General features: G+C 51.6%; 1 protein-coding gene across 1 annotated transcript in view; it reads right to left on the bottom strand.

The window, feature by feature from the left end:
• Positions 1-1,342: 1,342 nt before the first annotated feature.
• Positions 1,343-27,682, bottom strand: part of LOC102930680 (avidin) — a 71,253-nt gene continuing 44,913 nt past the window's right edge. The window contains exon 4 of the mRNA XM_043546534.1: positions 1,343-1,581. Coding sequence (XP_043402469.1) covers positions 1,548-1,581 — 34 coding nt within the window. The 3' untranslated portion in view covers positions 1,343-1,547. The remainder of the gene's footprint in view (positions 1,582-27,682) is intronic.

Here is a 27,682-nt window from a genome sequence, read left to right on the forward strand (position 1 = left end):
ACTGTTCTTAATGTTTCCTCTAAATATTGTGGGGCTGCCTCAGTTTCCCCTAGGCAGTTCTTAAGTATCTAGGTGGTGGGGTAAGGGTGTATGATCCTTGCAGAGCCCTAGAGGGCAGGTGTGTGCAGGGGTCTGGACACAGAGAATGGCCGACACCCTGTTTCCCGGCAACTGGTGGCCTGGCCCTTCCCCCCTGCAAGGTAAGAGCTAAAAGGTTGGAGAACAAAGGAATCAGGTGCCCTCCTGGCCTCGGAAAGGGACAAAGCCCAGAGGAGGAGGATGGGCTGGAGGGAGTTTCAGTTGGGGGCTGGCTGGGACATGGAGTGAAGGGCAGACGTGGTTGTCTGGCTCACTGCCCCCCAAAATGGACCCGGCTGAAGGGTCTTGTTCTCTGCACCTTCAAGCTCTGTTTTAGATCATGTTCCTGTCATCTAATAAACCTTCTGTTTTACTGGCTGGCTGAGAGTCCCGTCTGACTGCGGAGTTGGGGGGCAGGACCCTCTGGCTTCCCCAGGACCCCGCCTGGGCAGACTCGCTGTGGGAAGCGCCCGGAGGGGCAGAGGAGGCTGAATGCTCCGAGGTCAGACCCAGGAAGGGGGAAGCCGGGTGAGCTGTGTGTCCTGCAGACAGGCTGCTCACGGAGAGGAGACTTCCCCAGAGTCCTGACTGGCTTCATGGGGAGCAGTTCCAGAGCATCGCCCAGGGACTCTGTGACACCTGGTACCAAGCTCAGATGCTGCCCTAAGAGCATCTCTAAAATGGGACTCTGGCCCCGGTGGAACTGGACACCCTGCACAAAACAGCCTCCCCGTGCCGGGTTCCTCCGGAGCCTTATGCCTCCCGTGGAGGGTTTCAAGGAAGAACCACACAGAACTGAGCTGTGTTTTTCTGATGGAAAATGTTTGTTTGGCTCCTGGTGCCTAGATCTCAAGGTGGGCGGCGCCAGATGCCGGAGAGAAACGAAACCCAGGGCTGAGAGCGCTGGACAGGAACCTCCCGAGTGAGCGAAGGGCCATTTAGCCGGGAAGGGTGTCTCCTTGGGGCTGTACATCGGCTGCTGCATTCTGTGCCCCGGCCATGGGCAGGGAGCAAAGGAGCGACCCAGGGGGATGAACCTGCCAAGGGGTGTCCCAGGAAGGGCCCGGCTAACGGGAGAGAATCCGGCACCTCCCGGGGAATCCAGGGAGGGGCAGGTGGGACTCACGGCTCAGCAACAGCTTCACCCCAAGGGCCAAGAGCGGTAAAAACACCAGAGACTCATTTGCCTCCCGCGCTAGAGCTTTACTGGGAAAGGAACTAAACTGCAGCATGGGGGGGGGGGGCGCGGTCAGCAATTCTGGGGGGTCACCGGAGAGTGAGGGGGAGGTGGAGACAGAGACGGGTGCCTCTGCAGCCCAGCAAACAGCCCTGAGGCCAGGCGAGACGCTCTCGAGAGAGCCCGGGACAATCCCGGACGGGGGGCCAGGAGCCCTGGGGCTGCAGAGTGTGGTCATGGTGCTGCTGGGTCACCGGGCACCGTCGCTCCTCACGGATTCGCCCACGTTCCGTCACTTGATCCGAGTGAAAATGTTTGTGCCGACCCTGCGTGGAAGCACAGAGCTGGAGTTACTGGCCCAGCACAGGCCTGCAGTTGGAGCTGCCCCATACATGGGGTGCGGGGGGGCAGGGGCACAAGGTGCATTAATCTGAGATGGATAGAAGCCCAAAGAGGCACCTCCTCCAGGCTTCACTTCATGGGGGCACCCAGCCACCCAGCCCAGGGAGGCAGCGTGCCTGTGGGCATCCCGCACTGGCAGCGCCTCAGAGCCACCCAGCTGCACCCCGGGGGTGGGCAGGGGCTCCGGGGGCTGCTCATCCAGCCATCCCCTCCTGGGTGGGTCAGCAAGGCCATCCTTTGTGCTCTTCCCTGGCGACTGACTCGTCTACCCTGGGGATGCTGCCCCTCACAGGATGCCCACACCCCTGGTGGATTGCTCACCCATTAGCAAGTTCTTGGAGAAGAGCTATGGGGATCACACACAGCCCTGGGGTGTGACAGGGCCCAGGGAACTCAGCAAACCTTCTGTGACATTATTGACATGAACTGTGACCGTATAGATCATTGTTGCTACCAAAGTCCTATAGTTGCACCAAATCTTGTACAAAGGAGGTCAAGTAAGGTGTCTATGAAAAGGTTGTAATTTGCTGGTTATGATTAGGGCTGTCTGTATGTGTGTATCATTTTTGTATTTGAAGTTATGAATATTGGCTCTGTACTTGTATCGCAATGTGTTTGATTCTTAGTAGCATTAGTGAGGCATGTGGTCAGCTGCTTGAGAAAGGAATTTTCAGATTAAGTGGCCAGTCAAGAAACACTTCACTGACAATGGACCTTGGGAGACTCCAATCTACATATGGGAAGCCTTCCTGGGAACGTTCAAGGCAGCATGTGAGCAATGGCTGCTCTACCTGTAAAGAACTGAGTCATGCATGGACATGTGACTTGCCCATGTGACTCCAAACTCCACCTTGCTGCTGTGATTTTCCCCAGTAAGAACAAAGGGGTGTCCTTCTACAAGGCAGAGGATATAAAAGGCCCTGGAAACCCCCGCATTGTGTCTTCAGTCCTGCTTCTGACCTCTGGAAGAACTTTGCTACACTGAAGCTCTGAACAAAGGACTGAATGACCCATCCCAGCTGGGGAGGTTCTCCAGAGACTTGATTTGAACCTGCCGTTTATTCCATCACTGCTACAAGCCTGAACCAAGAACTTTGCCATGACTGTATGTCATTGATTCCATTGAACCGATTCTAGCTCTCATCTATATTTCTTTCCTTTTATGAATAAACCTTTAGATTTTAGATTAGAAAGAATCATAGAATATCAGGGTTGGAAAGGACCTCAGGAGGTCATCTAGTCCAACTCCCTGCTCAAAGCAGGACCGATCCCCGATTAAATCATCACAGCCAGGGCTTTGTCAAGCCTGACCTTAAAAACTTCTAAAGAAGGAGATTCCACCACCTCCCTAGGTAACCCCTTCCAGTGCTTCACCACCCTCCTAGTGAAAAAGTTATTCCTAATATCCAACCTAAACCTCCCCCACTGCAACTTGAGACCATTGCTCCTTGTTCTGTCATCTGCTACCATTGAGAACAGTCTAGAGCCATCCTCTTTGGAACCCCCTTTCAGGTAGTTGAAAGCAGCTATCAAATCCACCCTCATTCTTCTCTTCCGCAGACTAAACAATCCCAGTTCCCTCAGCCTCTCCTCATAAGTCATGTGTTCCAGTCCCCTAATCATTTTTGTTGCCCTCTGCTGGACGTTTTCCAATTTTTTCACATCCTTCTTGTAGCGTGGGGCCCAAACCTGGACACAGTACTCCAGATGAGGCCTCACCAGTGTCGAATAGAGGGGAACGATCACGTCCCTCAATCTGCTGGCAATGCCCCTACTTATACATCCCAAAATGCCACTGGCCTTCTTGGCAACAAGGGCACACTGTTGACTCCTATCCAGCTTCTCGTCCACTGTAACCCCTACGTCCTTTTCTGCAGAACTGCTGCCGAGCCATTCGGTCCCTAGTCTGTAGCGGTGCATGGGATTTTTCCGTCCTAAGTGCAGGACTCTGCACTTGTCCTTGTTGAACCTCATCAGATTTCTTTTGGCCCAATCCTCCAATTTGTCTAGGTTCCTCTGTATCCTATCCCCTCCAGCGTATCTACCTCTCCTCCCAGTTTAGTGTCATCTGCAAACTTGCTGAGGGTGCAATCCACACCATCCTCCAGATCATTTATGAAGATATTGAACAAAACCGGCCCCAGGACCGACCCTTGGGGCACTCCACTTGATACCGGCTGCCAACTAGACATGGAGCCATTGATCACTACCCGCTGAGCCCGACAATCTAGCCAACTTTCTATCCAGCTTATAGTCCCTTCATCCAGCCCATACTTCTTTAACTTGCTGGCAAGAATAAAGGATTGGCAACAGCGTGATTTGTGGGTAAGATCTGACTTGTATATTGACCTGGGTCTGGGGCTTGGTCCTTTGGAATTGAGAGAACCTTTTTTCTTTTACTGGGGTATTGGTTCTCATAACCATTCGTCCCCACAACGAGTGGCACTGGTGGTGATACTGGGAAACTGGAGTGTCTAAGGGAATTGCTTGTGTGACTTGTGGTTAGCCAGTGGGGTAAAACCAAAGTCCCCTCTGTCTGGCTGGTTGGGTTTGCCTTGGTGTGCAAAGGAACCCCAGCCTGGGGCTGTAACTGCCCTGCTCTAAGCGATTTGTCGTGAATTGATACTCTCAGAAGTGTCCTGCCAAAGGCCACATCGTTACACCTTCATCCTTCCCCAGCAAGATACACGGCTTCCTAGATTCCCAGGCCAGAAGGGACCATTGTGATTTGTGCCTGGCCCCCTGTACAGCATGGGCCCTAGGACTAGTCTGACCCCCTGCATAGCACAGGCCTTAGGGCTTCCCCCCTAAAATTCCTAGAGCACATGGTGGGTCCCCCAAGAGTTTGTGATTCTGGGCTGAGAGCCCTGCCCTGCCCCACCTCATCCCACATGGGGTTCCCTGTATCCCCAGCACCACAGCCTCAGAGCCGGGCTCGGGATCCCAGCCCTTGGCACAGCGCTGAGCAGAGACGGGGCCAGGCCCTGCAGTCCCAGCTCTGCAGGCAGCACCTTCGCTCCAGGGCAGTCTGTGCCCCGTCACCCACCTGGTCGCTTCCCAGTCGGCACTGGGGGATCTGACCTCCTTGCGCAGCAGCCACGTGGTCTGCAGGGTCTCTTCTCCCTGGTCATCCGTGAAGCACTGGCCCACGAAGACGCTCACGGACTCTGGTGGAGACTCTGACAGGTGATAGAGTGACAGGGTCAGCGCTGCTCGCTCTGAGATCCCGGCACAGGGTCCCCAGACAGAGCCCAGAGCCCGAGGGAGTCTGCTGCGTGTCGCTGGGGCGGTGCCACGCACCTGCAATAGTCACACCAGAGCGACCCACTGGGTCCTCGGCAGCGTCTCCCCAAGGCTGGCTCCAGCCCCAGGGGAGGGTCAGTGCAGTGACCCATTCTTGGGGCTGCGGGGGGGGAGGGGGGCACCAAGGAAGTTGGGGAGGGGACAGAGCACTGGGTGTGGAATGGGGAGAGGGAGAAGCAGCTGCCCAAAGGTGGAACCGGAGGTTTCTGCAGCAGCAAGCAATGTCAGCCTTCCCCTTTGGCATCACTGCCCCCCTAGCCCCGTGCCAGGTCAGCCCACGACAGGCCTTAATCACCCATCACAGCCCGGACCCCGAGCGGTGCGTCTGCAGAGACAGGCTCTGATTCTCACGTAACGGGACCCTGCACAAGCCTCCTTCTCCTTGTCTGCCACCATACTGGGTGCCCCCCAAGCCAACACGCTGGAGCAAAATACAAGGTGGGTCGCTCGCCCGCCCTCAGTAACGGGCCTCCCTGCTGTTACCCCTCTGTGCCCGCGCGGTTGGCCCAAGGCAGGGCCCTGCGGGTCGTTCAGCTCTGCAGGAGAAATGGGTCTTGGAGCCAGGTATCTCGGAGGCAAACACAGCAGGCGAGAACGGCTTTGCGCGCAGCTCCGAGCCCTGCCCAGCCAGCCCTGGGCCCCACAGCTCTCCCCATTGGCGCCGACTCCGGGCTGGGCTCTCCGGCTCGTCTCAGGGCCAGGCTCCCAGGGACTCGGGCTGCGCCGGCCGCTGCCTTCTCGCTGCGTCTCTGCTCCTCCTGCCTGCCTGTCCCAGGCACAGAAACCTTCCCAAAGGACCCCAGGGACCCCTCCGGCCCCGGGCCCGGGCGCGCCTGGCCGTGGGGTGCAGGGGTCTGTCAGCCCCTGCCTCCAGAGGTGCTGGAACTCGGGGTGCGGGGGCTGCCGCACCCCCTGACTGGATGTGGTTTCTATCCTACGCGGGGTTTACAGCTTGGTTCAATGCTCCCAGCCCCCCACTACACACATGGTTCCCGCCCCTGCCTGCCTCTCCCCATCACCCCACGGGGAGCGCGGCGGCCACACCATCGGCTTCACACCCGTTTAACCCGCTCCAGACCAGTCGCGAGGTCCCAAGTTTCCCAACCCCGGACCCCCTCCCATCCCCCCTCCAGTCAGCAGTCGGGGGGTGACTGGGACGCCTCCCACCCCTCCCCCGGCCTGCAGGCCATTTCCAAACCCCACGGCTGCGCCCCCCTCAACAACTCCAGGGTCCTGGGCGCCAACGTCTAGTTTTCCCCGGGGGTGCTTTACCCCCACTCCGCCCCTCCCCCGCAGCCCGAGCCTTGCCCCACCTCTTCCCGCCCCCACTCCACCCCTCCCCCGCAGTCCGACCCTTGCCCCCGCTCTTCCCACCCCCACTCCGCCCCTCCCCCGCAGCCCGAGCCTTGCCCCGCCTCTTCCCACCCCCACTCCGCCCCTCCCCCACAGCCCGAGCCTTGCCCCGCCTCTTCCCGCCCCCACTCCGCCCCTCCCCCACAGCCCGACCCTTGCCCCCGCTCTTCCCGCCCCCACTCCGCCCCTCCCCCACAGCCCGAGCCTTGCCCCACCTCTCCCCGCCCCCACTCCGCCCCTCCCCCGCAGCCCGAGCCTTGCCCCGCCTCTTCCCACTCCCACTCCGCCCCTCCCCCGCAGCCCAAGCCTTGCCCCGCCTCTTCCCACCCCCACTCCGCCCCTCCCCCGCAGCCCGAGCCTTGCCCCACCTCTTCCTGCCCCCACTCCGCCCCTCCCCCACAGCCCGAGCCTTGCCCCACCTCTTCCCACCCCCACTCCGCCCCTCCCCCGCAGCCCGAGCCTTGCCCCACCTCTTCCCACCCCCACTCCGCCCCTCCCGCAAGGCCCCACCCTCGCTCACCCACACGGCACCGTGGGCTTGGTGCCCCTGCCCGAAGCGCATCATAGAATCATAGAATATCAGGGTTGGAAGGGACCTCAGGAGGTCATCTAGTCCAACCCCCTGCTCAAAACAGGACCGATCCCCAACTAAATCATCCCAGCCAGGGCTTTGTCAAGCTGGGCCTTAAAAACCTCTGAGGATGGAGATTCCATCACCTCCCTAGGTAACGCATTCCAGTGTTTCACCACCCTCCTAGTGAAAAAGTTTTTCCTAATATCCAATCTAAATCTCCCCCACTGCAACTTGAGACCATTACTCCTTGTTCTGTCATCTGCTACCACTGAGAACAGTCTAGATCCATCCTCTTTGGAACCCCCTTTCAGGTAGTTGAAAGCAGCTATCAAATCCCCCCTCATTCTTCTCTTCCGCAGACTAAACAATCCCAGTTCCCTCAGCCTCTCCTCATAAGTCATGTGTTCCAGTCCCCTAATCATTTTTGTTGCCCTCCACTGGAGTCTTTCCAATTTTTCCACATCCTTCTTGTAGTGTGGGGCCCAAAACTGGACACAGTACTCCAGATGAGGCCTCACCAATGTCGAATAGAGGGGAACGATCACGTCCCTCGATCTGCTCGCTATGCCCCTACGTATACATCCCAAAATGCCATTGGCCTTCTTGGCAACAAGGGCACACTGTTGACTCCTATCCAGCTTCTCGTCCACTGTAACCCCTAGGTCCTTTTCTGCAGAACTGCTGCCGAGCCAGTCGGTCCCTAGTCTGTAGCGGTGCATGGGATTCTTCCGTCCTAAGTGCAGGACTCTGCACTTGTCCTTGTTGAACCCCATCAGATTTCTTTTGGCCCAATCCTCTAATTTGTCTAGGGCCCTCTGTATCCCATCCCTACCCTCCAACATATCTACCTCTCCCCCGCAAGCTTAGTGTCATCTGCAAACTTGCTGAGGGTGCAATCCACGCCATCCTCCAGATCATTAATAAAGATGTTGAACAAAACCGGCCCCAGGATTTACCCCTGGGGCACTCCGCTTGATACCAGCTGCCAACTAGACATCCACACGGCCCCTTGGGCCTGGGGCCCCCTACCCTATGCTCACTCACACAGCCCCTAGGCCTTGTCCTTTACCCCACGCTCACCCACATGGCCCCCTGGACCTGGGGCTTCCTGCCCCACACTCACCCAGATGGCCCCCTGGGCCTGGTGTGCCCCCTGCTCCACGAGCAGCCACATGGCCCCTGGGGCTGATGCTTCCTACCCCATGATCACCACATTTCTGTCCCCATTAAAATCCAGTTTTGCCTGCAGGGAATCCAGATGTCCAGCTACTCCCCTTCTCTCAAACCGCTGCCTCCGAGTCTGTCTTTCCTTAGTCTGGAAGCTCTTTAGGGCAGGACCACCCTGCCTTGCTCGCCTGAAGAGTGCCCAGACGTGCACATGGGCTCTGGCATAAACAAAAATACATTAAACAACCTCACTGAGCAGATGCAGAAACCGCATTGCCCCGTACTGCTTTGCTGAGAGTCCCTGAACCTGGGGATCGCCAGTGTAAAAGCATGGGGCTTTTGGTATAAGCCACTGCAGTAAGGATACGCCATATAAGAATATAATAGCATTAGAACGGCCAGACTGGGTCAGACCAAAGGTCCATCTAGCCCCATGTCCCGTCTGCCAACAGTGGCCAGTGCCAGGTGCCCCAGAGGCAGTGAACAGAACAGGTGATCACCAGGTGATCCAACCCTGTCGTCGCCCATTCCCAGCTTCAGTGTGTATTACAGAAGAGAGATTTAAGGCACAATTTTGTTTATTAAAGGAAGTTTAAGGGGTGACATTAGAAGCATGGTCTAAATCAGGACCACCTGTCTTCCACAATTCCACAACATGGAGTTCTCCCCTTGCTCCTGAATTATTACTACGTTTAATATTAAAATTGTGTTTCTAGGCCCTCTGGCAGCAGAGAGAACCTTGAAAACCTGGCCTGCGCATAGAGCAAATCTGCAGAACACCTGCAGCACCGGCTGAACGAAGGGGCAGTCCCAGTCCGGGCTCCACGGATTCCAGCTGCAGAAGCTGATACTTTTGCCATGGAAATTCACTATTGTGCTACACCAACCCGTTTCCTGTCTCCCTGCCCTGCCTGCAGTATCCTCCTGCTCCCCCAGTAGGAGTCAACTGGACTTCAAGGCTGGGGGAAGGAGGTTTTGAGCTGGGCCACCTGAAGACAACTTCCAAGTAGTTGTGGAAAGTAAGCGTGACCACCTCCCTCTGGGCACTGAACCCAGGATCTCCCCAGCTAACGCACAACACCTTACAGTGTGAGCTGCAAAGCTAGTGTCTGTAACGGACTCACATCCTCCGTGGCTCGAGCATCGACGAGGACATGTAACACACTGGTCAGTGGATTACATGAGCATCATGAAGTTTCCATCAATGAGTATTTTCCATTGCGAGCTGTAGCTGGCTGTGTCTGGCATGGGAGGGAATTCCATGGAGACAGAGATCCCCACCCTGAGCCTTCCCTGCGGGTCCTTCTCCCCAGACCAGTCTGCTTCCACTCTCCACGCCTTCGCTTAAAGTTTGGTTTGACCATCAGCCACCTCCTCCCAGCCTAAGCCTGGACCGCCATGCACTGTGCCTTCCAGGCCTACCTTCAGAGACCACCAGAAGTGGCTCCAGGCCTCTCACTGACTGAGGAGTAGGCTTTCCTTGTACACTGTCCTGACCTCCTCAGTCCCAGGGTACCCGAGTCACCAGCCCTCCCCAAGACTGGAGCATGAGACCTCCAGGTTTTTCAGCCCCCCGTCAGATCACGCTTACCCCAGCTCCACCTGGCCAGCACAGAGGCAGTGTAAGCTACACACCTGAGAACTGCCACTTCACTGTGAACCCGAAGGTTGGCTGCTCCTTCTGGTTGGCATTGTGCTGGACTCCATGCAGGGGCGATGACAGGATATCAGCCTTGGGGGCCATTGCCACAGAGTTGTATGAACCCGAGAACGCTCCAGCCTTGCTGAGTTCAGATATAACCATCCTGCAGCCCAGGCTGCTCCTCCATGATCCGGACAGGACACACTGAAAAGGGAGGGATGCAGTCAGCAGGAACAGGGGCCCCACACAGCACTGCGGGTCCGATGCTCAGCCGAGGCTATGACCCTGCCAGTCCGGAACGCAGGGCACAGACCGCTCAAACCGGAGATGAACAACGAAGTCTTGGTGTGTGCTCTGCTTCCTGAGCTCTCCAGGGAAGCCCCTTCCCTCCCTCTGTGACCCCTCCCCACTTGTCTCTGGGTTTTTCAGGCTGGGGATTCCACCAGAAATGCAACTAACTGAATAAATCCTAAACCATATGTCACGAAGTGTGGGGGAGACAAGGCCCTGCACCCCCAACTTCCTGCGATTCACCATGACTCTCAGCCAGCCAGTCAAACAGAAGGTTTATGAGACAACAGGAACACAGTCCAAAATAGAGCTTGTAGTTATAGAAAACAGGACCCCCTCAGTCAGGCCCATCTTGGGGGGCAGGGAGGCCAGACCACAGTTCTGGGCCTCCCTCTCTTTCCCCAGCCAGCTCCAAACTGAAACCCCCTCCAGCCGTCTCACCCAGCCTCCCCCCAGCCCCTCCTCCAGCCTTTGTCCAGTTTCCCGGAAAGAAGGTGTCACCTGGCCCCAACCCCCCTCCTGGCTCAGGTTACATGCTCAGGTATCGTCCCTCCAGTGAAGGCACACCCTGATATCCCACCACCATCCAGCACCAATGCAGACAGTCCCAGTAAAACTCCCACACAACATTCCCAGGTCAATACGCTCCACTCCCTGCTCCATCACGTCATAAACACAGAACTGGGGACCTCCTGGGAGGTCCTTTGCTTTCTCCTTCCTAACCCATAGGGTGGGGGGAGCTGTCCTCCATTCCCTCGCCACCTGGGCCCTCTCCCCACAGGCCGAGGAGCTTACTGAAGCAGGAGAGAGGAGGCAGCTGCACCCCAGAGAGCAGTGGGGCCCAGGCTGGGTGAGGGTCCTGGAGAGCAGACAGGCCCCATGGCGCTCGTACTGTAATGGGATGCTAAGCTGTATCATGCTGTTTGGCCACGAGGTGGCGCTGTGTGGCACAAATTTATTTAAGCCACCATGGGCCATCCCCGGCAGACCATTAAAGGATCTGAGACCGAACACACCGGCTGTGTATCGCGCTCAGACAGAAGCTCTGTAGCCAGCCCGCATCTGGGACAGGCAGACGACAGTGCTGGCTCCTCTTTCCGTTCCCAGCTGCTCTTCAGGGCCCAGTGAAGCCCCCTGGATGGAACGCACCCCTGTATTCACATCCTACACACCCCTGCAAAATCTTGGTACACAATATGCTGTGTGAGCTATCGTCTGAAAACCAAGAATGCACCGGCCAATAGTATCAGGGCGAAATGTGTGTAGCAACATTACATGTAAAGAGATAACATACGGAGAAATCGTGACTGAAGTGTGTTCACCAGAGAAGTCTGGGGCGGGGGTGAACCTGTTTCTCAAAGATAAAGGACAAGGTGACACATCTGGCCAGGTGCCATCAAAGCCCATGGGCCATCACCTGTCAAGTGTCCATTCCTTGGCAAGGGAGGGGGGCAGGAACAAACAGTTCTGCATCTTAGCAAACAACAGCAGGGAACCTCTTTCACCACCAGACTCCTTGACTACAACCTCACATCAGGAATGAACTTTATCAAGGGGTATCCCTTGGGAAAATGCATTTCAAAGGGAAAAGGAAAACAGCCGTTGGACTTTGGGAGCAGATCCAGTCTGAGAATTTGGTCAGCAATGATATGGAAACATGTACTAAGGGAACCTCACCTTGAACCGAGTCAAGTTAGTTAAATTTACTACGAGGAAGTGTTTTACCATTATGTCTCTTGTAGCCATTTCTGACTTTAAAGCCTTACACTTGTACTCCCTTAAAACCTGCCTCCTTGTAGTTAAATAAACTTGTTTTATTCTTTAATCAGAATGAATCCAGTGTGTGGATAGCTCCATTTAGGGTAGCAAACTATTGTCTATTCCAGGGGTCAGCAACCTATGGCACGCGTGCCAAAGTTGGCAGGCGAGGTGATTTTCAGTGGCACTCTGCTGCCAGTCTGGGGTTCCGTCTGCCAGCCCCTTGGCAGCCGCGGTCCTCGCGGCCGGCCCGCTCAGCCCGCTGCCTGCCTGGGGACATTGAAAAACTCAGCAAGGAAAAGCAAGGGCAAGGATCATACTAAACTGATAAGATCAGCATTTTAATTTAATTTTAAATGAAGCTTCTTAAACATTTTTAAAACCTTATTTACTTTACATGCAACAATAGTTTAATTATATAATATAGACTTATAAAGCGAGACCTTCTAAAAACATTTAAATTTATTACTGGCATGCAAAACCTTAAATTACAGTGAATAAATGAAGACTTGGCATACCACTTCTGAAAGGTTGCTGATCCCTGGTCTATTCATTCCCTTAGAAGGGCAACAGACCTCCTATATCTGGACTGCCCAGGAGTGGGCTGGACAGTACAGAACACACATTTTGGGGGAAAATCCAGGACTGGGAGTGTGTGGGGTCATACGGTGAGTGGTAACCCAGGCTGGTGGAAGCCGGAGCATGACTGGAGTGCTGCTGGCAGGCTGCACCTACACACAGACACTCAGGGTGTGACCTGCTGCCTGAAGGCTTCTTGTGAGCAGCCCAGCTGGGAGCTGCAGCAGCAAAGCATTGGGAGGCACACAAGTTTGCAGGGGAGGGGGTGACAGCCCCTCACTGGTCTGGACTGCACCCTGCAGTGTCATTACCCCCTGCCCCCTGGCACTGATACACAAGAGGATGGGGAGAGGACAGAGAAGACACCACTGACTTGGCAGCTGTCTGCAGGAGTGGAAACCTGCAGAGGAGCAGGGCGGGCAGCATGGGCCCAGCCCGGGGGAAGGGCCTCATGGCCCCCCCTCTGATCTTTCCAGCCATGGACGCAACGTTTCTAGTGGCCGCTGTGTCTGATGCAGGCCTGATGAGCTCCCTGCTTTGTCCATCAAAGAACCTTCAATGCAGCTTCCTTTGCCAGAGGAAGTGGCTCTGCAGATGCCCCTATGTGGCTGCCACAACAGCTTGTGCTTTACTCACATCCAGGCACTTCACTTCTCCTCCCAGAGCAGCCAAAAGCTCTCCAGAAGCTACCGCCTCACCAGGGGATCGGATACTCACATGCCAGCATGAACGAAGCCTCACACCCTGGTGGGGTAGAGACATGCGTGCTTCTGCCAATTCATGGAGATGAGTGACTTGCCAAGGTCGCACAGGAAGTCTGCCACAGGGCTGGGAGCTCTGAACCCCACGATCATCCATCCCCCAAAGGGAGCTGTGAGCACCTGCCTCTCTGCAAATCAGGCCCTTCTTTTTAGGGGCCTGATTCTGACATCACGCTGGAGGGGATCAGGTGCCACTCCACTGAGATCACTGGACTTATACTGGGGTGAAACCAGAATGAGATCAGGATCAGCCCCTTGGGTACCATGGCAATGAGATTAGATGGTTAGACAGAGTCCAGCTGCTTTCCTGCAATGTGGGATGGAGCTGCAAAATACCTACTGACCCCCAATCACAACACTTAAGCTAGACAAAAAGATGTGTCTTTAAAACATGGCTGACATGTTTTACCTGACAAGTCTTAGAACCCTAGTGTAGACACGGCCAGTTGTAGTTTAAATATTAGTTGGGAGCCTCGGCTACAACATAACCAGCTAACGTGTTAAAATACAACTCATCTTGCTTACAGCTGGGTTTTTAAAATGTTACTTAAAACATTAGCAACCTGTTTTTGAGAACCTGCTCTTTTCCTTGTCCCGGCCCTCGAACCACCAGACCCTTCCTTCCCGAGAGCAGACAAGGGATTGTCACCCAATGAGATATTGCTGGGTCCTGCCAGTCGGCTGGTATAACTTGGGTAATGGGAGGGGTGGGGAAAGCTGATCTGGGGGTATGGAGCAGAGCTACACTCGGCATCCTGCTTTGTAAACTGCCATCTTGGTGGTGATGGGGGCCTTCAGCTACCCAGAGACCTGTTAGGAAAATAACACTGCAGGGCACAGATTATCCAAAAAGTTCTTGGAATGTATTGGAGACAATTTTTTAGTTCACAAGGTGGAGAAAGCTACTAGGGGAGAGGCTGTTCTAGATCGGGGGAGGTTCTGGATGATTGGAAAAAGGCAAATATAGTGCCCATATTTAAAAAAGAGAAGAAAGAGAACCCAGCGAACTACAGTCCAGTCAGCCTCACTTCAGTCCCTGGCAAAATCATGGAGCAGGTCCTCAAGGAATCCATTTTGAAGCACTTGGAGGAGAGGAAGGTGATCAGGAACAGTCAACATGGATTCACCAAGGGCAAGTCATGCCTGACCAACCTGATTGCCTTCTATGATGAGATAAGTGGCTCTGTGGATATGGGGAAAGCGGTGGACGTGATACATCTTGACTTTAGCAAAGTTTTTGACACGGTCTCCCACAGTATTCTTGCCAGCAAGTTAAAGAAGTATGAGCTGGATGAATGGACTATAAGGTGGATAGAAAGCTGGCTAGATTGTCGGGCTCAACGGGTAGTGATCAACGGCGCAATGTCTAGTTGGCAGCCGGTATCAAGCAGAGTGCCCCAAGGGTCGGTCCTGGGGCTGGTTTTGTTCAACATCTTTAGTAATGATCTGGATGATGGGATGGATTGCACCCTCAGCAGGTTCGCTGTTGACATTAAGCGGGGGGGAGAGGTCAATACGATGGAGGGTAAGGATAGGGTCCAGAGTGACGTAAACAAATTGGAGGATTGGACCAAAAGAAATCTAATGAGGTTCAATAAGGACAAGTGCAGAGTCCTGCACTTAGGACGGAAGAATCCCATGCACCGCTACGCACTAGGGACCGAATGGCTCGGCAGCAGTTCTGCAGAAAAGGACCTGGGGATTACAGTGGATGAGAAGCTGGATAGGAGTCAGCTGTGTGCCCTTGTTACCAAGAAGACCAATGGCATATTGGACTATATTAGTAGGAGCATTGCCAGCAGGTCGAGGGAAGTGATTATTCCCCTCTATACGGCACTGGTGAGGCCACAGCTGGAGTATTGTGTCCAGTTTTGGTCCCCCCCACTACAGAAGGGATGTGGACAAATTGGAAAGAGTCCAGCGGAGGGCAATGAAAATGATTAGGGGGCTGGGGCACATGACTTATGAGGAGAGGCTGAGGGAACTGGGGTTATTTAGTCTGCAGAAGAGAAGAGGGAGGGGGGATTTGATAGCTGTTTTCAACTACTTGAAGGGGAGTTCCAAAGGGGATGGAGTTCGGCTGTTCTCAGTAGTGGCAGATGACAGAACAAGGAGTAATGGTCTCAAGTTGCAGGGGGGGAGGTTTAGGTTGGATATTGGGAAACACTATTTCACTAGGAGGGTGGTGAAGCACTGGAATGGGTTATCTAGGGAGGTGGTAGAATCTGCATCCTTAGGGGTTTTTAAGGCCCGGCTTGACAAAGCCCTGGCTGGGATGATTTCATTGGGGTAGGTCCTGCTTTGAGCAGGGAGTTGGACTAGATGACCTCCTGAGGTCTCTTCCAACCCTAATATTCTGTGATTCTATGATTTAATTTTGACAAACAAGGAGGAACAGATTGAGAATTTGAAAGTGGAAGGCAGCTTGGGTGAAAGTGATCATGAAATGAGAGAGTTTGTGATTCTAAAGAACGGTAGGAGGGAAAACAACAGAATCAAGATAATGGATTTCAAGAAGGCAGACTTTAGCAAATTCAGGGAATTGGTAGGTAAGATCCCATGGGAAGCAAGTCTAAGGGGTAAAACAGTTCAAGAGAGTTGGCAGTTTTTCTAGGAGACATTATTAAGGTCACAAGAGCAAACTATCCCATTGCGTAGGAAATATAGGAAGTATGGCAAGAGACCACCCTGGCTTAACCAGGAGATCTTCAATGACCTGAAACTCAAAAAAGAGTCCTACAAAAAGTGGAAACTAGGTCAAATTACAAAGGATGAATATAAAAAAATAACCCAAGTATGCAGGGACAGAATTAGAAAGGCCAAGGCACAAAATGAGATTAAACTACCTAGAGACATAAAGGGTAACAAAAAAAACATTCTACAAATACATCAAAAGCAAGAGGAAGACCAAGGACAGAGGAGGCTCGTTACTCAATGAGGGTGGAAAAACAGTAACAGAAAATGTGGAAATGACAGAAGTGCTAAATGACTTTTTTGTTTCAGTTTTCACGAAAAAGGTTAGGAGTGATTCAACATGTAACATAGCGAATGCCAGTGAAAATGGGATAGGATCAGAGGCTAAAATAGAGAGAAAAAGTTAAAAATTACTTAGCTAAGTTAGATGTCTTCAAGTCCCCAGGGCCTGATGAAATATATCCTAGAATACTCAAGCAGCTGACTGAGGAGATATTTGAACCATTAACAATTATCTTTGAAAAGTCATGGTAGACGGGAGAAATTCCAGAGGACTGGAAAAGGGCAAATCTAGTGCCCACCTATAAAAAGGGGAATAAGGACAACCCAGGGGATTACAGACCAGTCAGCTTAACTTCAGCATCCTGAAATATAATGGAGCAAATAATTAAGCAATCAATATGCAAACATCTAGAAGATAATAAGGTGACAAGCTACAGTCAGGGTGTATCTGTCAAGAACAAATCATGTCATACCAACCTGAGAGCTTTCTTTGACAGGGTAACAAGTCTTGTGGATGGGGGGAAGCGGTAGACGTGGTATATCTTGACTTTAGTAAAGCTTTTGATACTGTCTCGCATGACCTTCTCATAAACAAATTAGGGAAATGCAACCTAGATGGAGCTACTGTAAGGTGGGTGCAAAACTGGTTGGAAAACCATTCCCAGAGAGTAGTTATCAGTGGTTCACAGTCATGCTGGAAGAGCATAACGAGTGGGGTCCCACGGGGATCAGTTCTGGGTATGGTTCTGTTCAATATCTTCATCAATGATGTAGATAATGGCTTAGAGAGTACATTTATAAAGTTTGCGGATGACCAAGCTGGGAGGGGTTGCAAGTGCTTTGGAGGATAGGATTAAAATTCAAAATGATCTGGACAAGCTGGAGAAATGGTCTGAAGTAAATAGGATGAAATGCAATAAGGACAAATGCAAAGTACGCCACTTAGGAAGGAACAATCAGTTGCACACACACAGAATGGGAAATGACTGTCTAGGAAGGAGTATTGCGGAAAGGGATCTGGGGGTCACAGTGGATCACAAGCTAAATATGAGTCAACAATGTAACACTGTTGCAAAAAAAGCAAACCTCATTCTGGGCTGTATTAGCAGGAGTGTTGTAAGCAAGACACAAGAAGGAATTCTTCCGCTCTACTCCGGGCTGATTAGGCCTCAACCGGGGTATTGTGTCCAGTTCTGGGTGCCACATTTCAGGAAAGATGTGGACTCATTGGAGAAAGTACAGATTAGAGCAACAAACATGATTCAAGGTCTAGAAAACAAGACCTATGAGGAAAGGTTAAACAAAACCAATTTTTTTACCCTGAGAAGAGAAGGCGGGGGGTGGGGGAGGAGACATGATAGCAGTTTTCAAGTATATAAAGGATTGTTACAAGGAAGAGGAAGAAAAATTGTTGTTCTTAACCTCTGAGGACAGGACAAGAAGCAATGGGCTTAAATTGCAACAAGGGCAGTTTAGGTTGGACATTAGGAAAAACTTCCTCACTGTCAGGGTGGTTAAGCACTGGAATAAATCGCCTAGGGAGGTGGTGGAATCTCCGTCAGTGGAGATTTTTAAGAGCAGGCTGGACAAACACCTGTCAGGGATGGGCTAGAATCGATAATATTTAGTCCTGCCCTGATTGCAGGGGACTGGACTAGAGACCTCTGGAGATCTCTTCCAGTCCTAAGATTCTATGATCTACCAGATGTGATGGGACCCCCAATAATAATAACGCTTCCAGGGCTCCTCCCATCTGTTCCCCACTTTGCTAGTGACAGCCTGGTGGGCTTTATTTTCTGCAGCCCAAATGCGCCCTTCATGTGGCTCGCTGCTCCCGGCTCCATCACTCCTATGGGGTTGGGGAGATTTACAATGAAATAACCCCTGGAGCTGTTCCTGTCCCTGCCCTTTATGGGAGACAGAATCTCCCTCGCTGTAACAGACATCGCGGCTTTACAGCCAGAGCGAAATCCCTGCAGGGGAAAGGCCCCACCCCCTCTTCACCTCCCGCAATAGTCCCGAGCTCCCACTCCTGCCTGCCCACAGCAGGACCCCCCTACATGAGCCCGATCCATCAGACCGTCAGCCCCGAGCCTCCTCGGCCCCTCACCCCGCCCCGTCCTGAGACACCCCAGAGCGAGCCCCCAGCCCCCTCGGCCCCTCACCCTGCCCAGTCTGCCCCATACCTTTCTCTCTGAAGAGGTGCCAACAGTCACCAGAGCCAGGGCGAGGAGCAGGGAGAAGCCGATTTTCCGCATTGCCACTTGGAGTAGAAGCCACCTGCAGAAGCCAATTGAGTCTCCCCAGCACTTAGTCTGGGGCCACCAGTCAGGCCCCGTCTTTATATCCCCTCGCAGCAGGCAGGGGCTGCAACCTGAGCTGGGCTGGTTCTCTCCTTGCTGGCAGTTCCCAGAAGCGAGCGGGCACTTCGGTTATTTTGTTTATGTCTCACTGACATTCAATCTCCAGCCCCAGCTGCTGGCAGGGCCAGCAGGATAAAATGAAAAGAAGTGACGTGTGACCTGGGCAGTGATGTGTGGAGTGTGGTCAGTGACCAGCTATAGATAGATCCCAGCACATGGGAGAGCTGGACAGAGACCAGCAGGGCCATTGGCCTGCAGTGACAGGTGGAAAGGTGCCTGGCTCTGAGGGCTGTTCCTGCCATGGCTCATGGGGTGTGTGAGGGCACATTGCCCTCGGTTGGTGAGAGAGGTGATGGCAGGACAAAGGTTCTCCGTGTGCCATGCATGGCAGAGCGGGGGCAAGGCGGGAGCTGGAGTCCATTAGCAGTCAAGATCCTGAGCCTCTGAATGGTCACTAATTCCAGCGGAAATAATGACGTCTGATATCAGCCAGCACCAGCCTCTGCCTCCCAGATAGGTGGTAACGAGTGATCCGGGGTGCTGTATCAACCAGGCAAGGTACTAACAAGCTTCAACAGGACTTTATTTTTGAAGTGGAAACCTCTTTACCAAGCTGCTGCTGCACCCTCGGTAGCTTTCTCCCAGCCTTTCAACTCCTCCCCGCTCCTTCCTGGTTCCTGTCCTTTCAGACACCCAAAAGCCAGTGCTCCCAATTCTAATAATTACAAGCAGCATCTAAACACCACATTCCCGCCTCTCTTAAGAAACTCTCCCAATTAAAATAAACATTATTGTTCTAGCCACAGGAACAAATATGAAACAAGACACTATACTGTTGGCAGAAATATTACACTGAAAACACCGTAGATACTACATATCATAGTCCCTAGTCCAGACAGGTGGTCGTCTGACAGGCCGTCTCTCAAGCCCCAGTTCCAGTGCAATGTCTTGTTGTGTTGGTACCACGGTGAAGTCATCCAATGCAGACTGGGTGTTGGCATAATCTCCTCTTGGTGCATAGGCAGTGCAAGATAAGAAGCATTCCATACTCACCCATCAGAAAGTCGATAGGTGTAAGGTCCCTTCTTCCCTATGATTTTAAGAGGAGCTGTGAATTTATGGTCCCCTTTGCATAAAATTCCAGGTTTTTGTATTCTAACGAAGGAACCACACTCAAACTTTGGTTCCTTAGCACCCCGCCGCTTCTCTGTGAAAGCCTTAGACTTTGCTTGGTTCTGTTCAACTGTTTTTCTCACATCATCCTCATTTGGGGCATCAGGTCGTGCATTTAACAATCCAGCAATGTTCAGTTTAGTATTCATCTGTTTCCCATGCAGTAACTCTGCAGGCGATCTTTGCGTTGTGGTATGTCATGTAGCCCGGTATGCTTGCAAGAAATCAGTAGCGAAGGGTATCCACAATCGCCCTTCCAGTTTAGCCGTTTGCAAACTCTCTTTCAAACTTCTGTTAAACCATTCGATTTCCCCATTGGCTTGAGGGTAATATAGGGATAACCTTCTGTGTAAAATGTTCCTCTGTGCTAGAAAAGTTTCAAACGCCAGGGAAGTAAATTGACTACCATTATCTGAAACCAGTTCTTTGGGAAAAAGAAAAGGAGTACTTGTGGCACCTTAGAGACTAACCAGTTTATTTGAGCATGAGCTTTCGGGGTTACCTTCCCTGCTAAAAACTGAAGAGAGGAACTTAATTACTGTAGCAGAAGAGATTTGCGATGTAAACGCTACCTCAGGCCATTTACTGAAATAGTCTATTAAAATGATGGCATAAGGGCAGTCAATTGGAGCAGTATCAAAGGGTCCTACAATGTCAATTGCACTTTTTCCCCATGCAGATTCAGGAAGAGGAACAGGCTGTAATGGAGGGTACATGTCACTGCTGTCTTAGCATGCATTTGGCAAGTGACACAGGATTTTATGAGTGCTTCAGTTTGAGAGTCCATCCCTGGCCTCCAATACAGATCCCGTAGTCGTTGGTTGGTTCTGACAATTCCTGGATGAGTATCGTGTGCCAGGTGTATGAGTTTTGACTGTAATTCTTCTGGCACAAGGAGCCGGGGTGTACCTGGTAGCACACAGCTATCAAGCAAAGAAAGTTCATCCTGAGCTCTAAAATAAGGCAGCAAAACCGGGGGTCAAGGTTTTTAGGGTGACTGGGCCATCTCTGTCAGAAATTCCCGTAGTTTTTGTTGAATTGGACACGCTGAACAAGCAGCTTGAAATTGTTCTCTTGTAACTGCAGTGAGAGCGCTTGTAATAAGCGCAAGCACGACACCCTCATCCTCCGGTGGACCCTCTGGCGAAGGCAAAGGCAGGCGAGAAAGGCAATTGGCGACCACGTTTTGGTTTCCAGGCTTATATTCCAGTTCATAACTGAAAGAGAGTAGTCCTGCAGACCCTCGAGCAATAGGGTATCCTGCTCTTCCCAGTCCTTTCGTGGTGAGCAACGACGTCAAAGGGCTGTGGTCTGTGCACAACTTGAATGTGCGGCCCCATGGGTAAGTTCTCCATTTTTCCGTAGCCCAGACACAAGCAAGTCCTTCTTTTTCGACTGTAGAATATTTCCTCTCAGCATTACTTAGTGTCCTTGAACCAAACGCAACCGTCCTCTCTGTGTCGTCCTCACGCAGTTGTGTGACAACAGCCCCAAGGCCATAATCAGACGCATCAGTAGTTACAAGCGAGGGCAATGCAGGACTGAACAGTGCAAGTACTGGACTAGGTACAATCAAGTCTCTCACTGTTTCGAAACTAGCTTGTGCATCTTCTTGTCCACACTAAGGTTGAACTTCTCCGTAGTAATTCCCGTAACGGTTCAATGACAGAAGCATAACTGGGAATGAATTTTGCATACCAGGAGGTAAGACCCAAGAATGAATGTAAGGTTTGCAAATCTGTTGGAGGAGGAGCATTTGAAATTGCCAGGATATGATCTGGATCAGGTTTTAGTCCAGCCTGTGAAATTGTATGCCCCAGAAAGGAGAGTTCCGTTTGTCTAAATTTGCATTTGGACCTATTGAGTTTGAGGCCTGCTTTGCTGAGGCAGTTTAGTACAGACTGCAGGTTATTGTCATGCTCCTCCGAAGTATTTCCAAACATGATAATGTCATCCAGATAGCACTGAACTCCATATTGATTCTTCAGAATCAATGACATCATTGTTTGGAAGGCACTTGGGGCAGATGCGAGACCCTATGGAACACCTTTAAAACGAAAGAGTCCCTCATGTGTAATAAATGCTGGGAGGTCTCTGCTATCTTCATGCAATATAACCTGGTGGTATGCGCTCTGCAAATCAAGAGTAGAAAACATCTTTGCTCCATGGAGTTCTGTAAATGCTTCTTCTATGTGAGGAAGAGGATGGCTGTCAATCACAATAGCTTTATTTGGCTCCCTTAAATCCACACAAAGGCGAATGCCTCCACCCTTCTTCTGCGTCACTACGACAGGTGAAACCCATTCCAAGGAGTCGATCTCTTCAATAATGTTCTTTTGAACAAGTTTTCTCAGTTCCTCTGAAACAGCTTCCCTGACTGAAAATGGTAAGCACCATAACTTCTGTCGTACAGGCTTCACATTATTCCACATTTTAACTTTATGCAGAAACCCATAAGCACAGCCGAGTTTCTCCTCAACCTGTGTTGGGTCCCAGCTGAAACTGGTGCGTGTACCGCAAGAGTGCTTTGCTGAGGAAGATCAATTCATCCATTAACTACCCTGAGATTTAAAGATTTCAGAAAAAGAAAAGGAGTACTTGTGGCACCTTAGAGACTAACCAATTTATTTGAGCATAAGCTTTCGTGAGCTACAGCTCACTTCATCGGATGCATTCAGTGGAAAATACAGTGGGGAGATTTATATACACAGAGAACATGAAATAATGGGTGTTACCATACACACTGCAAGGAGAGTGATCAGGTAAGGTGAGCTATTACCAGCAGGAGAGCGGGGCCGGGGGGGGGGGGGGAAACCTTTTGTAGAATCACAGAATAGCAGGGTTGGAAGGGACCTCAGGAGGCCATCTAGTCCAACCCCCTGCTCAAAGCAGGACCAATGCCCAACTAAAGCATCCCAGCCAGGGCTTTGTCAAGCCTGACCTTAAAAACTTCTAGGGAAGGAGATTCCACCACCTCCCTAGGTAACGCATTCCAGTGTTTCACCACCCTCCTAGTGAAAAAGTTTTTCCTAATATCCAACCTAACCTCCCCCACTGCAACTTGAGACCATTACTCCTTGTTCTGTCATAGAATCATAGAATCATAGAATATCAGGGTTGGAAGGGACCTCAGGAGGTCATCTAGTCCAACCCCCTGCTCAAAGCAGGACCAATCCCCAATCAAATCATCCCAGCCAGGGCTTTGTCAAGCCTGACCTTAAAAACTTCCAAGGAAGGAGATTCTATCACCTCCCTAGGTAACGCATTCCAGTGTTTCACCACCCTCCTAGTGAAAAAGTTTTCCTAATATCCAACCTAAACCTCCCCCACTGCAACTTGAGACCATTACTCCTTGTCCTGTCCTCTTCTACCACTGAGAATAGTCTAGAACCATCCTCTCTGGAACCACCTCTCAGGTAGTTGAAAGCAGCTATCAAATCCCCCCTCATTCTTCTCTTCTGCAGACTAAACAATCCCAGTTCCCTCAGCCTCTCCTCATAAGTCATGTCTTCCAGACCCCTAATCATTTTTGTTGCCCTTCGCTGGACTCTCTCCAATTTATCCACGTCCTTCTTGTAGTGTGGGGCCCAAAACTGGACACAGTACTCCAGATGAGGCCTCACCAATGTCGAATAGAGGGGAACGATCACGTCCCTCGATCTGCTCGCTATGCCCCTACTTATACATCCCAAAATGCCATTGGCCTTCTTGGCAACAAGGGCACACTGCTGACTCATATCCAGCTTCTCGTCCACTGTCACCCCTAGGTCCTTTTCTGCAGAACTGCTGCCTAGCCATTCGGTCCCTAGTCTGTAGCGGTGTATGGGATTCTTCCGTCCTAAGTGCAGGACCCTGCACTTATCCTTATTGAACCTCATCAGATTTCTTTTGGCCCAATCCTCCAATTTGTCTAGGTCCCTCTGTATCCTATCCCTGCCCTCCAGCGTATCTACCACTCCTCCCAGTTTAGTATCATCTGCAAACTTGCTGAGGGTGCAATCCACACCATCCTCCAGATCATTTATGAAGATATTGAACAAAACCGGCCCCAGGACCGACCCCTGGGGCACTCCACTTGACACCGGCTGCCAACTAGACATGGAGCCATTGATCACGACCCGTTGAGCCCGACAATCTAGCCAACTTTCTACCCACCTTGTAGTGCATCCATCCAGCCCATACTTCTTTAACTTGCTGACAAGAATACTGTGGGAGACCGTGTCAAAAGCTTTGCTAAAGTCAAGAAACAATACATCCACTGCTTTCCCTTCATCCACAGAACCAGTAATCTCAACATAGAAGGCGATTAGATTAGTCAGGCATGACCTACCCTTGGTGAATCCATGCTGACTGTCATCTGCTGCCACGGAGAACAGTCTAGATCCATCCTCTTTGGAACCCCCTTTCAGGTAGTTGAAAGTAGCTATCAAATCCCCCCTCATTCTTCTCTTCCGCAGACTAAACAATGCCAAAAAGAAAAGGCGTACTAGTGGCACCTTAGAGACTAACCAATTTATTTGAGCATAAGCTTTCGTGAGCTACAGCTCACTTCATCGGATGCATTCAGTAGAAAATACAGTGGGGAGATTTATATACACACAGAACATGAAAAAATGGGTGTTATCATACACACTGTAATGAGAGTGACCACTTAAGATGAGCTATTACCAGCAGGAGAGCCGGGGGGGGAGGGGGGGGGGGAGAAAACCTTTTGTAGTGATTGTCACGGAGTCCCTGGGCAATACTCTGGAACTGCTACCCATGAAGCCAGGCAGGACTCTGGGGCAGTCTCCTCTCTGGGAGCAGCCTGTCTGCAGGACACACAGCTCACCCGGCTTCCACCTTCCTGGGTCTGACCTCGGAGCCTCCAGCCTCCCCCCCCCTTCTTGCGCTTCCCCCAGTGAGTCCGCTCAGGCGGGGTCCTGGGGAAGCCAGAGGGTCCTGCCCCCCAACTCCGCAGGCAGACGTGACTCTCAGCCAGCCAGTAAAACAGAGGTTTATTAGACGACAGGAACATGGTCTAAAACAGAGCTTGTAGGTGCAGAGAACAGGACCCCTCAGCTGGGTCCATTTTGGGGGGCAGTGAGCCAGACAACCACGTCTGCCCTTCACTCCATGTCTCCAGCCAGCCCCAAACTGAAACTCCCTCCAGCCCCTCCTCCTCTGGGCTTTGTCCCTTTCCCGGGCCAGGAGGGCACCTGATTCCTTTGTTCTCCAACCCTTTAGCTCTCACCTTGCAGGGGGGAAGGGCCCAGGCCATCAGTGGCCAGGAAACAGGATGTTGGCCATTCTCTGTGTCCAGACCCCTGCACACACCTGCCCTGTAGGGCTCTGCAAGGATCATACACCCTTATCCCACCCCCTAGATACTTAAGAACTGCCTAGGGGAAACTGAGGCACCCCCACACTATTCAGAAGAAACATTAAGAACAGTTTCACTTCGTCACATCGATAATCAGGGTGGGCCATTTCCAGCAGTTGACAAGAACATCTGAGGAACAGTGGGGGGTGAAGGGGGGGAGTAAACATGGGGAAATAGTTTTACTTTGTGTAATGACCCATCCACTCCCAGTCTCTATTCAAGCCTAAGTTAATTGTATCGGGTTTGCAAATTAATTCCAATTCAGCAGTCTCTCATTGGAGTCTGTTTTTGAAGTCTTTTTGTTGTAATAATGCGACTTTTAGGTCTGAAATCGAGTGACCAGAGAGATTGAAGTGTTCTCCGACTGGTTTTTGAATGTTATAATTCTTGACATCTGATTTGTGTCCATTTATTCTTTTACGTAGAGACTGTCCAGTTTGACCAATGTACATGGCAGAGGGGCATTGCTGGCACATGATGGCATATATCACATTGGTGGATGTGCAGGTGAACGAGCCTCTGATAGTGTGGCTGATGTGATTAGGCCCCATGATGGTGTCCCCTGAATAGATATGTGGACACAGTTGGCAACGGGCTTTGTTGCAAGGATAGGTTCCTGGGTTAGTGGTTCTGTTGTGTGGTTGCTGGTGAGTATTTGCTTCAGGTTGGGGGGCCGTCTGTAGGCAAGGACTGGCCTTTCTCCCAAGATCTGTGAGAGTGATGGGTCATCCTTCAGGATAGGTTGTAGATCCTTAACGATGCGTTGGAGGGGTTTTAGTTGGGGGTTGAAGGTGACGGCTAGTGGCGTTCTGTTATTTTCTTTGTTGGGCCTGTCCTGTAGTAGGTGACTTCTGGGTACTCTTCTGGCTCTGTCAATTTGTTTCTTGAACAATGTTTTTCAGCTGAAGTGAAGAAACAGATTGATAGAGCCAGAAAAGTTCCCAGAAGTCACCTACTACAGGACAGGCCCAACAAAGAAAACAACAGAACGCCACTAGCCATCACCTTCAGCCCCCAACTAAAACCTCTCCAACGCATTATCAAGGATCTACAACCTATCCTGAAGGACGACCCATCACTCTCACAGATCTTGGGAGACAGGCCAGTCCTTGCCTACAGACGGCCCCCCAACCTGAAGCAAATACTCACCAGGAGTTCAAGAAGCATAGGGTTCAAGGCCAAGGCAAAGTTTGTGCCTTGGGGAATTTTTTAACCTAAGCTGGTAAGAATAAGCTTAGGGGGTCTTTCATGCGGGTCCCCACATCTGTACCCTGGAGTTCAGAGTGGGGAGGGAACCCTGACAGCCACCTGGAAAGATACCCTGAGACCACTGCACGCGTCACCGAGCAGACAGGGAGGGGACGTTCAGATTTCCCAAGGAATGTCCGGGGTGGGGCTGACGGCTGGTCACCTGAGGGCAGGGCAGTAGAGTTCAAACCGATGGCCAGGGAGGCGAGAGCAGGCATTGTGGGGCACCTCCCGGAGGCCAGGTGCAGCCCTGTAACCACCAGGGAGCCTCCACGGGCACCGCGCTGCTGTAGCCCTGGCGCAGGAAGCTCGATGCCGCCCGTCGGGGTGGGTTTTAGAGCCCGGCAGCTGTGCAGTTTCTGTGCACGCAGTGGCTTGGCCGTGTGACCCCTCGGGCGTCACAGCGCAAAGCTGCTTTACTGCCCAGAAACTTGCCAGTGCAGAATCAAACACATTGCAATACAAGTACAGAGCCAATATTCATAACTTCAGCTACAAAAATGACACACCCAGACAGACAGCATCATCTTAACCAGCAAACCAGAACCTTCCCCTAGACACCGCACACGACAACCTTTGTACAATATCTGCTGCAAATATATAACAGTGGTTGCAACAATGATCTATACGGTCCCAGTTCATGTCAATAATGTCACATCCCCAACACAAAATTGATGCAGGAAGGGATGACACCAACATCACTGACTGCATCCCAAGAGCTCCCCATCCTTGGTTCCGTCTTACTACAGCAAGTACTGGGTTAGAAGCCGTACCAGTGTATAACAGAATGGTTTATCAAAGCCATGTTCAATAACACGATTGAATCTTTTTACAAACTCAAGGTAAAACTTGATTAGAACGACAGTGGATTGGATCTGCTCTTGCAGCATGGTTCCTTTATGTCTCATGTGATCTTGCCAAGAGCTAAAGAACATAGCTACTTTATCCATATAAGCTCTGGCAAATGTTTGGAACCCAATTAACGTCAAGTCAATGTAGATATTAATGTTGTTCATAGTACAAGAATCTTGACATTTAGCCATGAAAGCAATATGGTAGTGTGCCTCAGTTTCCCTCACTACCCTGCCCACCCTGTCAGTCCAACTGACTTGGAGCCCTGGCCTCTCCTGATTGGCCATGGGGACTGTCAGTCTCAGGGTCCTGACTCCTCTTCAGCTCTTCCTCGTTCTCGTGGTATTGGGAGAAAAGCAACAAACAAAACCCACTAAGTTTTATCAAGCTCCCTTGCATTCCCCATTGCTAAAATCCTGCCATTGCCAGAGTGCTCACACCTGCACAGCCAGGTCCTATATTTACAACAAACATGTACACGCATCATAGTATATATAGAAAACTAGGGCTGTCAAGGAATAAAAAATGTAATCGCGATAAAAAACATTAATGGCAATTAATCATACTGTTAATAATAGAATACCATTTATTTAAATATTTTTGGATGTTCTCTACATTTTCAA

The sequence above is a fragment of the Chelonia mydas genome, chromosome 5 (genome assembly GCF_015237465.2).
Source record: "Chelonia mydas isolate rCheMyd1 chromosome 5, rCheMyd1.pri.v2, whole genome shotgun sequence".
Classification (NCBI taxonomy): domain Eukaryota; kingdom Metazoa; phylum Chordata; order Testudines; family Cheloniidae; genus Chelonia; species Chelonia mydas.